At 41.5% G+C, this 14,849-nt stretch overlaps 1 protein-coding gene across 2 annotated transcripts in view; it reads left to right on the top strand.

Annotated features, from left to right (window-relative positions):
• Positions 1-2,133: 2,133 nt before the first annotated feature.
• OPHN1 (oligophrenin 1) overlaps positions 2,134-14,849 on the top strand; it is a 558,532-nt gene continuing 545,816 nt past the window's right edge. For both annotated transcript variants that reach the window (XM_064278400.1, XM_064278398.1), the window contains exons 1-2: positions 2,134-2,807; positions 2,951-3,108. In XM_064278400.1, the coding sequence (XP_064134470.1) occupies positions 2,955-3,108 (154 nt within the window). In that variant the 5' untranslated portion in view covers positions 2,134-2,807; positions 2,951-2,954. The remainder of the gene's footprint in view (positions 2,808-2,950; positions 3,109-14,849) is intronic.

Genomic DNA, 14,849 nt, shown 5'->3' with positions numbered 1-14,849 from the left:
TGAAGACCACAGTCCACTAGGGTTGTTGTAAGGGTTAGATATGAAGTGTGCAAAGCACCTAGGATAGTGCTCAATAAAATGCAGCTATTTGTCTGAGTGGCTGAGTTCTAATTTTGTTTCTCTTTCTTCTTTGGTATTTGGTCCAAGGCATTTGTTTTCCTCTGTGCTTTAGTTCCATCCTTTATATAAACGATAACAAAGATGACTATAAAATGCTTTGAGTATATGAAATTGTACCTAACATCAATAATGTCAATGGTAATTTTCATAGTGATGAAAATATAGGTATAGGTTCTACAAATCAAGGGATCATGTTTGACGTATAGCAGGTGTTCAGTAAATGCTTGTTAAGAGTGAATGATTGCTATAGCAACCTTTGCTTTCCTTAGTACCTGCATTTCTCAACTGAGGGTGCATTTAAAGCTCATTTTGATTTAATCTTAAAGATAATTTAGTTTAAAGATAAAAAGAGTAGGAAACAAAATCCTTCCCTGAGACGTGGGTACAGAGGTCTACTCTACAGAGGCTCTTTCCTCATTGAACTCTTTAACATACTGTTATATAGTGTAGTGGCTAAGAGCAGTGCCTCTAGAACCAGTCAGGCTAGGTTCAAGCTCAAGCACTGACACTGCTAGCTGTGTGTCCTTGGCAAGTCACTCAACCTCTTTGACTTAGCTTTCCCATCTTTAAATGACATTAATAACAATACCATCCTCATATAGTTGTTTTAAGGAATAGTGAGGTGGGGACTTCGTAGATGTGATTAAATTAAGGATTTTGAGACAGGGAGATTATTCTGGATTATCTGGGTGGGCCCAACGTAATGGCAAGTGTCCTTATAAGTGAAAGAGGGAGGAAGAGTCAGTGTTGAGTGATGCAGCATGAGAAATACCTGACCAGCCATTGCTGGCTTTGAAGATGGAGGAAGAGGGCCAAGGCTCCTACAAGCTGGGAAAGGCCAGGAAATGGATTCTCCCCTAGATACTCTAGAAAGGAATGCAGCCCCGCTGACACCCTTTTTTAGCCCAGTAAGGCCCATTTCAGATATCCAGAGCCAAAAGATAATAAATTTGTATTATTTAAAAACACCCAATTTGTGGTAATGTGTTACAACAGCAAAAGGACATAAATAACAGGTAAGTTGGCCATTATTTAGTTACAATCCCTTTTAGTTCTAGCCTTTCTTGGCTTTTTTCACAGGGCAGTCTAAACACTTCTGCAAAATCAAAATGGATCTTTTGCCCATGTGCTCATGCTATTTTTCTGAAGAAAGGCCTGGCGATTGATGTCCGAAAATCAGCCAGTGAAGACCCAGTGGCTAACAATGGTCCGATCCCATTGTGCATGAGTTTGCCAGGAGTCAGGAGCTGACTGGACGGCAGCTAACAGCCACACATTATTTTTCTGTTTTTCAAGCCTCTAGCTACTCCTAATCTCAGGGGAGCCACTTACAAGAGTAGCCCCAGTTCTTCTACAATGGACAATAGACAAGAGGCCTCTTAAGTAAATTCAGGACAATTTACAATATCCTCTTCTTAGGCTTTTCATTTACATATATTGCGCTTTAATCATTACCCTAGGCACTGAGTTGGATCACAAAAATCAAGTTTTGAGGTCCTATTCAGGCTAAAGTTAACTCCTAATTAGGGACTCCCTTTCTTTGGCAGGAGGTTCTAAGCCTAACAAGGAGATCTTAAGAGTCAACCCTTCAGGCTTAAGGGCCATGGGAATTAGAGTGCTGGGACCTGGAGAAACAGGAAAGGGAAGATGAAAAGAAGTTGGTAAGCGAGAGGGAAGCTGGAGAGAGAGGAAGGAAAAAGAATAAGCAATCCAGTCAAGTACTGGGATATGACAGAGGGCCGCCCACAGTCTATTCCTGCCTGAGTTCTTGCTCCAGTTTCTGAAATTTTCCATGCAGACCCCAGTGCCAGGCACTTGCCTTTTGAGGTTGGGCCTTTTGAGCTTGGGGGTAGGCTGGGAATGCCGGTCTGGGAGATCCGCCTCCCTGGCGGGGTGGTGGGGAGACGGTAGGGAGGAGTCATGGGGTGTGAAACGTTAAGACTACATCTCCCAGGCCGCCACGCTTTCCAGTGGAGTCCTAGTGCTCTGACTGCTCCCCAGTTTCCGTAGGGAAGCGCCCAGCTACCGCAGCTATTGTGCGCGAGTCGCGCTATCGCCCTCCTCTTCCCACTGGGTGTCGACGAAGGAAGGCTACGTTTCATAGCTGCCCGGGCTTAACCTTTCTGGCGCCTAAGAGGACAGCAGTCCGACTCCCTCGGACCAGGAACTCTTAGCGGCCGAAGGACCCTGGTGACGAAACCCTAGTGTGCAAGGGAGGCGGTTGAAGGAGACTAACTGCTTGGGCGTGGGACTCGGGCTTCGCAGGGGCGGAGCGGAGGCGCTGGCTTTAAGAAGGGGGAGGGGACAGTGCTGTCCTGGCTGCCTGCGGAGTTGGGCAAAGGAAATCCTCAACCAGCTCTGGAGCGAGGAGCGAGGAGGGAGGAGGGAGAAAGCAGGGGGAGAGGCGGCTCCCAACCCTGATCTCGCCCCCGCCTACACCCTGGGCGGGCCGAGGTGTCACGTTTGCAATTGCTCAGGAAGGATCCGGCCTGTCTCTGGAGGCTAGCCGCTGAGGTTTCTGCTGCTTATCAGGGGAAGCGAAGCCTAGGGGGCATGCTGTTTGCTAGGCAGCACCCCGCTGGGATCCTACTGCTTTAGTTCGCTTTCCTGGTCATCTGAAGCTACTGCTGGGCCGCCCGTTTCCTGCACTGACCAGCCATCTCCACCCAAGAGCCTCATCGGAACAGGTACCTGTCCTCCAAAGGGAAGGAGGCTGTGAGCTTCCGTAGCGGATCCCGCGCTCAGTCCACCACAGCTAATACTCCTACTGTGCCACTGATGCTCTCGGTCTTTGTGTCTTTTCCCTTCTTCCCCCAACCTCCGCCATCAGAACCATGGGGCATCCCCCGCTGGAGTTCAGCGACTGCTACCTGGACAGCCCAGATTTCCGAGAGAGACTCAAGTGCTATGAGCAGGAGCTGGAGAGGACCAATAAATTCATCAAAGATGTGATCAAAGACGGCAACGCGCTAATCAGTGCTATGAGAAGTAAGTGGAAGGCTTCCAAAGGGCTGTTTCTCTGAGCTGGTGACCTCTGGTCGGTGACCCCTCACGCTAGGGGGAGGGAGGGATTCAGGGTGACTCCCAGCCCAGGTCTCTGGGGCAAATGGGTGTGCAGACATTTAGGGAGTGGAGTCAGTACAAGTGGATAGTGGTGGCTACAACCAGAGCTTTGGACCTGTGCTTTTAGTGGCCTTGAGGTAAGACAAGGATCTGTAGCTATGCCAGGGACTCTCTTGCTCTGCAACCACCCCTCCTTGGCAGATGGTTGTTCTGAAGGGACAATCTGTCTGTACTGTTGGACATGTTCTGCACCTGTGACTGGGACAAGGTGACATGGAGCTGACCAAGGAACTGCCCCAGTACGTCCTAAAGTATTGGGAATTAAGGCCAGCAGCTTGAGTAATGGTTTTGCCCTGGTCTCTGGTTGCTACAGATCAGTGTGGGGCCAGTAAAAAAATTCCCATGGCAGGTTATTTTCTAAGGAAAACACCTTTGCCCCAGTGATATTTTCTTTAAAGATACTGACCTATGGTTTAGGTCAAGGTCAGCCTAACCTCAGAATTTTCAGATGGCTTCACGTGCTTCTGAATTCTTCTTGAGCGTGGAACAAAGACCTACCCACTCCCTGGCACAAGGAGCCTGGCCCCCAATAAGTAAATACAGGTTTATGAATGACGGGAGGGGTGTGGGCACTCTTTGAAGGAACTTCACCTAGCTAGGCTTTCTCAGTGGTCACAGGTGACTCAGCTGTGGACTCCCCTTCCCTCTACTGTGTGTACAGTTTTTATTTCGGCTGATTGATAGAAGGCCTGGAGTAAAAGAAAGAATAGTAAACGTCCCCCAAAACAGTGCAGGTAAATCCGCCTTTTGTGCCAAAATATATATCCAGAAGAATGGAGGGTAATGATTGGATGGAGTGACAGTTTTTTTTTCTCTTGGCTGAAAAATGATTGTGAAAAATAAAGGCAAAGTTACTGGCAAATATGTATCGTACGCTTATAATTTTCTTTTGAGTAGATTTATCTCCAAAATTCTGTGTCTAGGCCCAGTGTGGGGACCTTCTTAAGGCAGATGCAGCTAACGGAGGTAAGGGAGAAAGGCCTTCGAAGTGCAGTGCTGTGGTAACTGCTACCAGCTGCTATTTTTTAGTACAGCTCTTCTGATTGGTTCCTTGGAGTCTGTACTTTCCCTGCACATGTTGTCTGCCCACTTGGGTCCGAACATATAAATTGTTCAAGTGCCTACAGGTCATTTGGTTGAGTTTGATCATTTAATGGTTTGTCCTATTGTGACACGGTTAAGAGTGACCTCCAGGCAGCACCTTAAAGATGGGGTATTTGAAATGCTGGTCCTTAGAGACTTATAGGCCAGGCTTTGGGGTGTGTCTCCACTTAATAGAGTTCATTAAGAGGTTAAAGATACGTGAGTTGAACCGTAAAAATAGAAAGGTGAGGGTTCACTGAAAGAAAAAAGGGTAATGTTAGGTTTTCTATTTGTTTACTTATTACAGTAAACTGCTTGGTGCAGTATCCAGCCAAACACTTATGGACACATGTTATGCACCAGGAAGGGAATGACTTTGTGGAATGTATGATAAACTGAAAGTGTTTGTGCTTAAGAATGACTTGCTAAGGCACATCAGAGAGATTAAGGGTTGTAAGAAAAAAAGCTCAATGAAACATTCGGGGAAGGGCAAAAATTTTACAAGCTAGGGGCAAGTAGTGGTTTTTATTTTTTCATTCTTTTCTAAGACTGAAAGCAGAAGGAGTCAACAATTACGCAGCCCAAACCTGTGGATATGGGCAAAAGAGCCAAGAAGATATTCTGGCCCAGGGGGCTAGTATATATAAAAAAAAAAAAAAAAATTTTTTTTTATATAGAAAGCCAAAAATAGGACAGGTAGGAAATAAAACCCAGCAGCTAACCCATGCTCGTTTTCTTTCCTTTAAGTTGCATGGATTCTGAAAACCTGATTAGCTAGAGGAAAAAGTGGTACGTTTCCCACTGCCTTGACCACAGTAATTATACGCCAACTCTGCTTCTGCATACTATGCTAACTGGGCGACTTTCTGAGAGGAAGTGGGGTGGAAGCAAAACAAAGGTATGCTCTTGCTTCATGTGGAGAAACAAAGAGAGCACAGGAATTGGAGTCAGAATATCTGGGTGTTCTCGTCACCATTTTGGAATTTGGCACAAATAGCTTCGTTCATATGTAAAATGGGGGTAATTATATCCTCCTCAGGGTTTTTTTCAGGGTTATTGTGAACCTCAAAAGAGTTAATGGATATGGAAATGAATTGTAACTGGAGAAGGGTAAGCAGTTTAAATCGTTGATACTACATTTTCCGATTAATAATGTATCTGCTGGTGAATGTGTAATTTACAGTAGATTTCTGAGGGGAAATGCATAAGCAGAAAGAAGTAGTTAGAAGAAGAGACTTTTCCTTACTGTGATCTTGTTGGAAAATGTCATTCCCTTCATTGGCATGTCTCATTGTTGAGTTTTGTATTCATGTGGGTGGATCCATTTTGGCATTTTGTGTGTGGCATTAAAAGTCATGAAGAATGAGTGACACCTTTTTATTTAGCTTATTAAATTGATCATCAAATTAAGTGACTAGTGTTTCTAGGGAACAATGAGACTTGGCATAGTATGCTGCAAAAATCAGCTGCTGTTTTTCTTAAAGTTGCTAACTTAGGTAGAACTTGATTTCTTCATTGTAACCTGCTTAAGTCTGATTTTATACAGAGCTCTAGATAAGGCTTTGGCCAGAACTGTGTGTGATGATATATTAGATGTAGGTCCTGTTTGAATATTTAGATTTACTTAGCTCTGTGCTCAGAGGTCATTGACATTATGAATGATATTCAGCATATCTTCTTTGTGGAAGTGGTTGGTTTCTCTCCTTTAAATGTGATCTATTTATAATTGTTGGCATGCAAGATGATGACTATAGCTTAAACTAATGGAAAATAAAAAATACCTTCACTCTGAAACCTGATTATGTATTGCCTGCTTGTTTTTATGTTGGCCATTTTACTCCCTAATATTGTTTGAATATTTGCTGAGCACTCAAGCTAGGCATTATTCAGAACGAGTGATGTGGCTCCTGCTTATACCCCAAGACAATATGATACACCTAATAAGTGTTATATTTATTTCAGCGAAGATGTATCATTCATTCAATAAATACTCCTGCACATACTATATTTAAGCCATTGTTCTCAGGGCTGTGAGGCATACAGAGTTCGCCTCAGATGGATCCTGCCCTCAAGAATTCCCAAGCTAGTCGGGAAGAAAAGACATGGGTAGAAATCACTATCATATAGGGTAGTATGTAGAGGTCAGAGCTATAAGAGAAGGACAGGTAGATAACTTGCTAGGTGACATTAGAGGGAGAGCTTACTGCCAGGTGGGAGAACAAAGAAAAGCAAAGGAGGAGGTAGCATTGGAATTGGACAAAATTAATAATATTTATAACTAGTTTGGCTGCTCCCATGTGACAGGCATTAAATTCTGTAACATCCTTATGATGTAAGGATTATTCCCATTTTGTATGTGAGAAAACTGAAGTTCAGAGGAGTTAAGTAACTTCCTCAATTAATAAGGGCAAGAGTCTGAATTAAAACCCAGGCTTGACTCTAAAGACCCTGTTTATTTTTACTGCATTGTGCTGTATTTGTACTGCATTGTGCCTTGGTAGCACAGTGGTTAAGATCTCGGCTTCTAAACCAGAAGGTCAGCAGTTTGAATCCACCAGCCACTCCTTGGAAACCCTATGGGGCAGTTCTACTCTGTCCTATAGGGTCGCTATGAGTTGGAATTGACTCAACGGCAATGGGTTTGGTTTTTTTTTTTTTTTTGTGTGTGTGTGTGTGTGCTATATTCAGGACTGGGTATATGAAGTAGTAGGAATGACACAGAGAATGTAAATTAGTTGCTGTTGAGTTGACTCCTACTCATCGCAGCCCCATGTGTGTCAGAGTAGAAAGAACTGTGCTCCATAGGAATTTTTTTAAAAAAAGATTGTGCTTTTGGTGAACGTTTACACAGTAAATTAGTTACCATTTGACAATTTCTATACAAATTGTTCAGTGGCATTAGTTACATTTTCCACAATGTGTCAGTATTCTCTTTAATGGTGTTCTGGTTCTGCTTCCAGTACTCTAGTTTTCTTGCCCCCTTATTTTCGCTTTAGAGTGAATGTTGACCTTTTGGTCTCATATAGATGGTTTTTTAGTAGACCACCATACTTATGGGTAATATCCTTTATTTTGTGTGCCAGTCTGTTATTTCACTAAAAGATGATCTCAGAGGATAGTTTTGGTTCAAGGTTTAGAGTATCTCAGGGTGATAGTTTCAGGGGGTCCTCTGGTCTCAACTGGTCCAGTAAGACTGGCTTTTTTAAAGAATTTAAGTTCTGTTCTACATTTTTCTCCCATTCTACCCAGGACCATCTATTGTAACCCTGGTCAGAGTGGTTGGTAGTGGTAACTGGGCACCATCTAGCTCTTCTGGTCTCCGGGTAGATGAAGCCTGACTCCTGTAGGCTGTTAGCAACTGTAGACTTGTTTCTTCTCTGAGACTTTGGTTTCCTTCTTACTCTTTTGCTCCTGATGAGTAGAGACCAGTAGTTGTATCTTAGATGGCTGCTTGGGAGCTTTTAAGATCCCAGATGCTACTCACTTCACTAGGATGCAGAACATGAACTTTGTGAACTATATTATGCCAACTGACAGAGTTGTCCCATGAGATTAAGGTCCTAAGCCTTTAAGCCTAGAAAACCAATCTAGCAGTGTTTGGTTATGTCTGAGATGTATCTGTATTTGTGTCTTCTAGGAATATATGTGCCTGCATGCACATATCTGTACTTACACACACATAAGGAGCCCTGTTGGTGCAGTGCTTAAAGCGTTCGACTGCTGACTGAAAGACCGGCGGTTAGAAACCATCAGTGACTATGCAGTAGAAAGATGTTACAGTCTGCTTCTGTAGAGATTTACAGGCTTGGAAACCCTATGGGGTCACTATGAGTTGGAATTGATTCAACAGCAGTGGGTTTTGGTTTCTATCTGCACACATATGTATACACCTGTGCAGAGCCGTATACCTATATGCCTGTCTATACACATACATATGTGACCATACAGTTGTTTTTTGGTCATTGTTGGTGTTGTTGCCAAATTATATATATAAAATTTTTTATTACAAGCATCCTTTTCTCTTCAGTGCATATTAGTAACATCATTTACTTTAGTCAGGTTGGGCTTACTACATCAACATTTGGTGGTACTGTTCCTATCACCAGAAATAACAAGTATCTACAATCTAGAGTGTGATTTTCCTTCTCCCCTCCCCAACTCCTTCCTGGTAACCACCAATGAACTTTGGTCTCTTCATATATGTCTATTATTGTCTTATAAAAGTGAGATCATATAATATTTGTCCTTATGTGATTGCCTTATTTCACTTAGCATTATGGCCTTCAGTTCCATCCATATTATGTCTTGCAGACTCGTCATTGTTCTTTATGGTTGCATAGTATTCCATTGTATGCATTTTGCTTATTCACTCATCTGTTGAAGGGCACTTAGGCTGTTTCCATTTTTTTTTTTTGCTTTTGTGAATAATGCTGCAGTGAACATAGGTGTGCGTATTATGTCTGTTTGTGTCACTTCCATTAGGTCTCTAGGGTATATACCTAGGAGTGGAATTGCTGGATTATAAGGTATTTCTAGTTCTAGTTTTTTGAGGAAGCATCAGACCGTTTTCAATAGTGGTTGTACCATTTTACAGTCCCATCGGCAATGGATAAGGGCTCCAATCTCCCCACATCCTTGCCAACAATTGTTATCTGTTCTTTTTATCAGTGCCATTTTAGCTGGGGTGAGATGGTATCTCAGTGTAGCTTTGATTTGCATCTCCTAATGGCTAATGGTCATGAGCATCTTTTCATGTGTTTATCGGCTGCTTGAATGTCCTCTTTGATGAATTGTCTCTTTATGTCCTTTGTGCACTTTTTAATTGGGTTGTTTGTCTTTTGTTGTTGAGTTTTTGAAGTTTTCTATATATTTTAGAGATTAGACCCTTATCGAATACGTACCTTCCAAAGTTTTTTTTCCAGTCTGTAGGTTGTCTTTTTATTCTTTTGATGAAATCTTTTGTTGAACATAAGTATTTAATTTTTATGAGGCTCTGGTTATCTAATTTGTCTTCTGCTATTTGTGTATTTGTAGTTATGTTTGTTAGCCTATTTTTTAAAAAAAAAATTGGGTCCCATTTTTTGTCTCCCTAAGTTTTCTTCAAGGAACTTTATAGTTTTAGGTTAAGCATTTAGGTCTTTGAACCATTTTGAGTTAGTTTTTGTGTATGCTGTAAGGTATGGGTCCTGTTTCATTTTTCTAGAAATGGATATCCAGTTTTGCCAGCACCGCTTATTAAAGAGACTGTTTCTTCCCCATTGAATGGACTTCGACTCCTTGTCGAAGATCAGTTGTGCATATGTGGATGGATTTATTTCTGGGTTCTCAATTCTATTCCACTGGTCTATGTGTCTATCACTGAACCAATTCCAAGCTATTTTGAATACAGTGGCTATATAATATGTTTTGATATTGGGGAGTGTGAGGCTTCCTACTTTGTTCTTCTTCAATATCGTTTTGGCTATATGGGGCATCTTTCCTTACTATGTAAAGTTTGTCACTATTTTTTCCATTTCAGTAAATAATGTTGGGATTTGTATTGGGATTGCATTGTATATGTAGATCTCTATGGGTAGTATTGACATTTTCACTATATTAAGTCTTTCAACTGTGAGCATGTAATGTCCTTCCATTAATGTAGGTCTCTTTTAGTCTCTTGTAGTAGTGTTTCATAATTTTCATTGCATAATTCTTTTATGTCCCTAGTTAGGTTTATTCTTAGGTATTTTATCATTTTGGGGGCTGTTGTAAATGGTATTGTTTTCTTGATTTTCTTTTTGGAATATTCCTTGTTAGTGTAAAGGAACCCAATTCATTTTTGTGTGTTGATCTCGTAACCTGCAGTGTTGCTGAATTCTGCTATTATATCCAGCAGTTCTCCTGTGGAATCTTTAGGGTCTTGTATGTAGAGGATCATGTCATCTGAGAATAGAGGTAGTTTTACTTCCTCCTTTCCCACTTGGATACCTTTTATTTCTCTTTCTTGCTTTGCCTAGGAATTCCAGTACGATATTGAATAAGAGTGGTGATAATGGGCATCCTCATCTCGTTCCCATTCTCCTGGGAAAGGCTCTCACTCTTTCTCCATTGAGAATAAGGTTAGCTGTTGGTTGAGCATATATGCCCTTGATTATATTAAGAATAGCCTTATTTTATTTGAAGCATTGCCAAAAACTTTTGTTTAAGCTGGCATTTATTTCTGTAATCAAATACTCTAGAGATTTCCTGAAAGCCCATGAGGATCTGGAAAGATACATACTTTTCCAGGGAAGTACCATGGAAATGTTGAGCTCCTTTTTTTCCTGGTGGTGTGGAGGGCCCCTCAATTGCTTTATCAGGCTGGCATCAAGTACTAAGGCCTTGGCTAAATCATTTTAGGATTAACTAAGCACCTACTGTGTGTCACACACTGTCTTGGTTGCTGGGTATATAGTGATGAATAAGACTGCTGTGGACTCTGCCCTTCTGGAACATTCATTAAACAAATAAATGATTTTTTTTATTGTGCTCTAGGTGAAAGTTTACAGCTCAAGTTAATTTCTCATACAAAAATTTATATACATATTGTTGTGTGACATTAGTTGCAATTCCTATAATGTGACAGCACACTCCCCCTTTCCATCCCAGGTTTCTTGTGTCTATTCAACCAGTTCCTCTCCCTTCCTGCCTTATCATTGTGCCTCCGGACAGGGGCCCCCCTTTTGGTCTCCTGTATCTGATTGAACTAAGAAGCACATTCTTCATGAGTATTATTTAAAGTTTTATATTCCAGTCTAATCTTTGTCTGAAGGCTGGGCCTCGGGAATGGTTTTATTTATTTATTTTGAAATTTTTTAGAGGGGACTTCAGGTTTATTTCTTTTCAAAAATAATCTGACATAAATGTAGCAAAATATTGTTGTTGTTAGCTGCTGTCGAGTTGGCCCCCTACTCTTGGTGATCCCGTGCACAATGGGATAAAATGCTACTTAATCCTGTGCCATCCCCCGGGGCAGTTGTGGATTGGACCGTTGTGCTCCACAGAGTTTTTATTGACCGATTTTCAGAAGTGGATTGCTAGGCCTTTCTTCATAGTTTGTTTTAGTCTAGCAGCTGCACTTAAACCTGTTCAGCATCATAGCAACACTCAAGACTCCACTGGCAAATGGGTGGTGGCTTTGCGTCAGGTGTGTTGGCCAGGAATCGATCCCAAGTCTCCCACATGGAAGGCAAGAATTCTACCACTGAACCACCGTTGCCCTCGGACAAAATATTAGCCTGTGCTACTTCTGTGAAGCTCTGGTGATGCAGTGGTTAAGACCTATGGCAAACCATAGCTGCTAACCAAAAAGTTGGCAGTTCAGATCTGTCAGCCGCTCCTTGGAAACGCTATGGGGCAATTCTACTCTGTCCTATAGGGTCAGTATGCGTCGGAATCGACTTGATGACAATGGGTTTGGTTTTTTTGGTTTATGCTATATTTATGAATGGTGAGTACAAGGCTTTTGCTATGTTGCTCCTTATATTTTTCTGTATGTTTGAAATATTTCAAAATTGCCAAAAGGAAAGAAAATTTCAATGGTATTTTGCATTGAGTAGTAATGGATAAAAAAAAAACAATGGATATGTTACCGTTATTTTCCATTTTTCATCTCTTCCCTAAAAAAAAAAAAAAAAACTTGTCAGGATCGCCCTTCTTTGGATCTCCAGTGGGATACTTGTGAATGTGCTTTTCTTTTTTTTTTTATTGTGCTTTAGGTGAAAGTTTACAGCTCAAGTTAATTTCTCATACAAAAATTTATACACATATTGTTATGTGACATTAGTTGGCAATCCCTGTAATGTGACAGCACACTTCCCCTTTCCATCCTGATTTCTTGTGTCTATTCAACCAGTTCCTGTCCCTTCCTGCCTTCTCATCCTGCCTCTGGACAGGAGCCACCCGTTTAGTCTCCTGTATCTGTTTGAACTAAGAAGCACACTCTTCACAAGTGTTATTTTATGTTTTATAGTCCAGTCTAATCTTTGAAGAGTGGGCTTCAGGGGTAGTTTTAGTTCTGGGTTAGCAGAGCGGCCAGGGGCCATGGCTTCTGGGGTTCCTCCAGTGTCTGTCAGACCATTAAGTCTGGTCTTTTTGCATGAATTTGAGTGCTGCTCCGCACTTTTCTCCCACTCCATCCCTCTGTTGTGTTCCTTTTCATGGCAGTCATTGATGGTAGCTGGGCACCATCTAGTTCTTCTGGTCTCAGGCTGATGGCGTCTCCGGTTTATGTGACCTTTTTGTTTCTTGTGCTAATTTTTTCCTTGTATCTTTGGTGTTCCTCATTTTCCTTTGCTCCAAGTGGGTTGGAACCAATTGGTGCATCTTAGATGGCCACTTGAAAGCTTTTAAGACCTCAGACACCACTCACCAAAGTGGGATGCAGAGCATTTTCTTAATTAACTTTTTATGCCAATTGACCTAGATGTCCCCAAAACCGTGATCCCCAGGCCCCAGCACCAGGTACTCTGTCTCTCAAAGTGTTTGGTTGTGTTGGGGAAACTTCTTAGCTTTTGGTTTAGTCCAGTTGTGCTGACTTCTCCTGTATCGTGTGTTGTCCTTCCCTTCACCTAATAAGATTCTTGTCTACTATCTAGTTAGTGAATTCCCCTCTCTCCCTCCCCACACTTGTAACCATCGAAGAATGTTTTCTTCTGTGTTTAAACCTTTTCTTGGGTTCTTATAATAGTGGTCTCATACAATGTTTGTTCTTTTGCGAATGACTAATTTCACTCAGCATAATGCCCTCCAGGTTCATCCACGTTGTGAGATATTTCGTGGATTCATCGTTGTTCTTAATTGTTGCGTAGAATTCCATTGTGTATATGTACCATAGTTTGTTTATCTATTCATCTGTTGATGGGCACCTAGGTTTTTTTCCGTCTTTTTGCTATACTGAACAGTGATGCAGTGAACATGGGTGTGCATATATGTATTCACATGACGGCTCTTATTTCTCTAGGATATATTCCAAAGAGTGGGATTGCTGGATTGTATGGAACTTCTATTTCTAGCTTTTTAAGGAAGCGCCAAATCGATTTCTTAAGTGGTTGTAGCATTTTGCATTCCCACCAGCAGTGCATAAGCGTTCCAGTCTCTCTACAACCTCTGCAACATTTATTATTTTGTGTGTTTTGGATTATTGCCAGCCTTGTTGGGGTGAGATGGTATCTAATTCTAGTTTTGACTTGCATTTCTCTATTGGCTGATGATAGCAAGCATGTCCTCATGTGTTTGTTAGCTGCCCGAATGTCTTTGGTGAAGTGTCTGTTTGTATCTTTGCCCATTTTTTAATTGGGTTATTTATCTTTTTGCTGTTGAGGTGTTGCAGTATCTTGTAGACTTCAGGAATTAGAACCTTGTCAGATATGTTGTATCGAAAAGATTTTTCCCAGTCTGTAGGTTCTCTCTTTACTCTTTTGGTGAAGTCTTTTGATGAGCATAAGTGTTTGATTTTTAGGCGCTCCTGGTTATCTAGTGTCTCCCCTGGTATTTGTGCGTTGTTAGCTATGGTTTGTATTCTGTTTAAGCTCCTAGTGTTGCCCCTATTTTTTCTTCCATGATCTTTATTGTTTTATATTTTATATTTAGGTCTTTGATCCATTTTGAGTTAGATTTTGGACATGGCGTGAGGTATGGGTCTTATTTCATTTTTTTGCAGATGAATATCCAGTTATACCAGCACCATTTGTTAAGGAGACAGTCTTTTCCCCGTTTAACGCACGTTGGGCCCTTGTCAAATATCAGCGGCTCGTAGGTGGATGACTTTACGTCTGGGTTCTCAATTCTGTTTCATGGGTCTATGTATCTGTTGTTGAACCAGTACCAGTACCAGGCTGTTTTGACTACCGTGGCAAAATCAGGTAGTGTGCGGCCTCCCATATTGTTCTTCTTCTTCAGTAATACTTTACTTATCCGGGGCCTCTTTCGTCTCCATATGAAGTTGGTGAATTATTTCTCCATCTTGTTAAAAAAACGCCATTGTAAGGTCTAATCTCTAAAATCTATAGGAAAATCCAGCACCTCTACAACAAAAAGATAAATAATCCAATTAAAAAATGGGCAGAGGAAATGAACAGACACTTCAAAAAGAAGACATTCAAGCAGCTAATAGACACATGAGAAAATGCTCATGATCACTAGCCGTTAGAGAAGTGCAGATCAAAACCACGGTGAGATACCATCTCACCCTGGCATTACTGGCACGAATAAAAAAAAAAAAAAAAACCAGAAAATAACAAATGTTGGAGAGGCTGCGGGAAGATTCCAACTCCTATGTACAGGTCTTACGAATGCAAAATGGTACAACCATTTTGGAAAACAATATGGTGCTTCCTTAGAAAGCTAGAAATAGAAACACCATATGATCCAGCAATCCCATTCCTAGTTATCGTAGAGAAATAAGCGCCATCACATGCATAGACATATGCACACTCATGTTCATTGCAGCATTGTTCACGATATAGCAAAAAGATGGAAACAGCCTAGATGTCCATCAACAGATG

This window comes from Loxodonta africana, chromosome X (assembly GCF_030014295.1).
Source record: "Loxodonta africana isolate mLoxAfr1 chromosome X, mLoxAfr1.hap2, whole genome shotgun sequence".
NCBI lineage: Eukaryota > Metazoa > Chordata > Mammalia > Proboscidea > Elephantidae > Loxodonta > Loxodonta africana.
The sequence above is the reverse complement of the archived record's forward strand: the minus strand, read 5'-3'. Positions and strand labels throughout refer to the sequence as shown.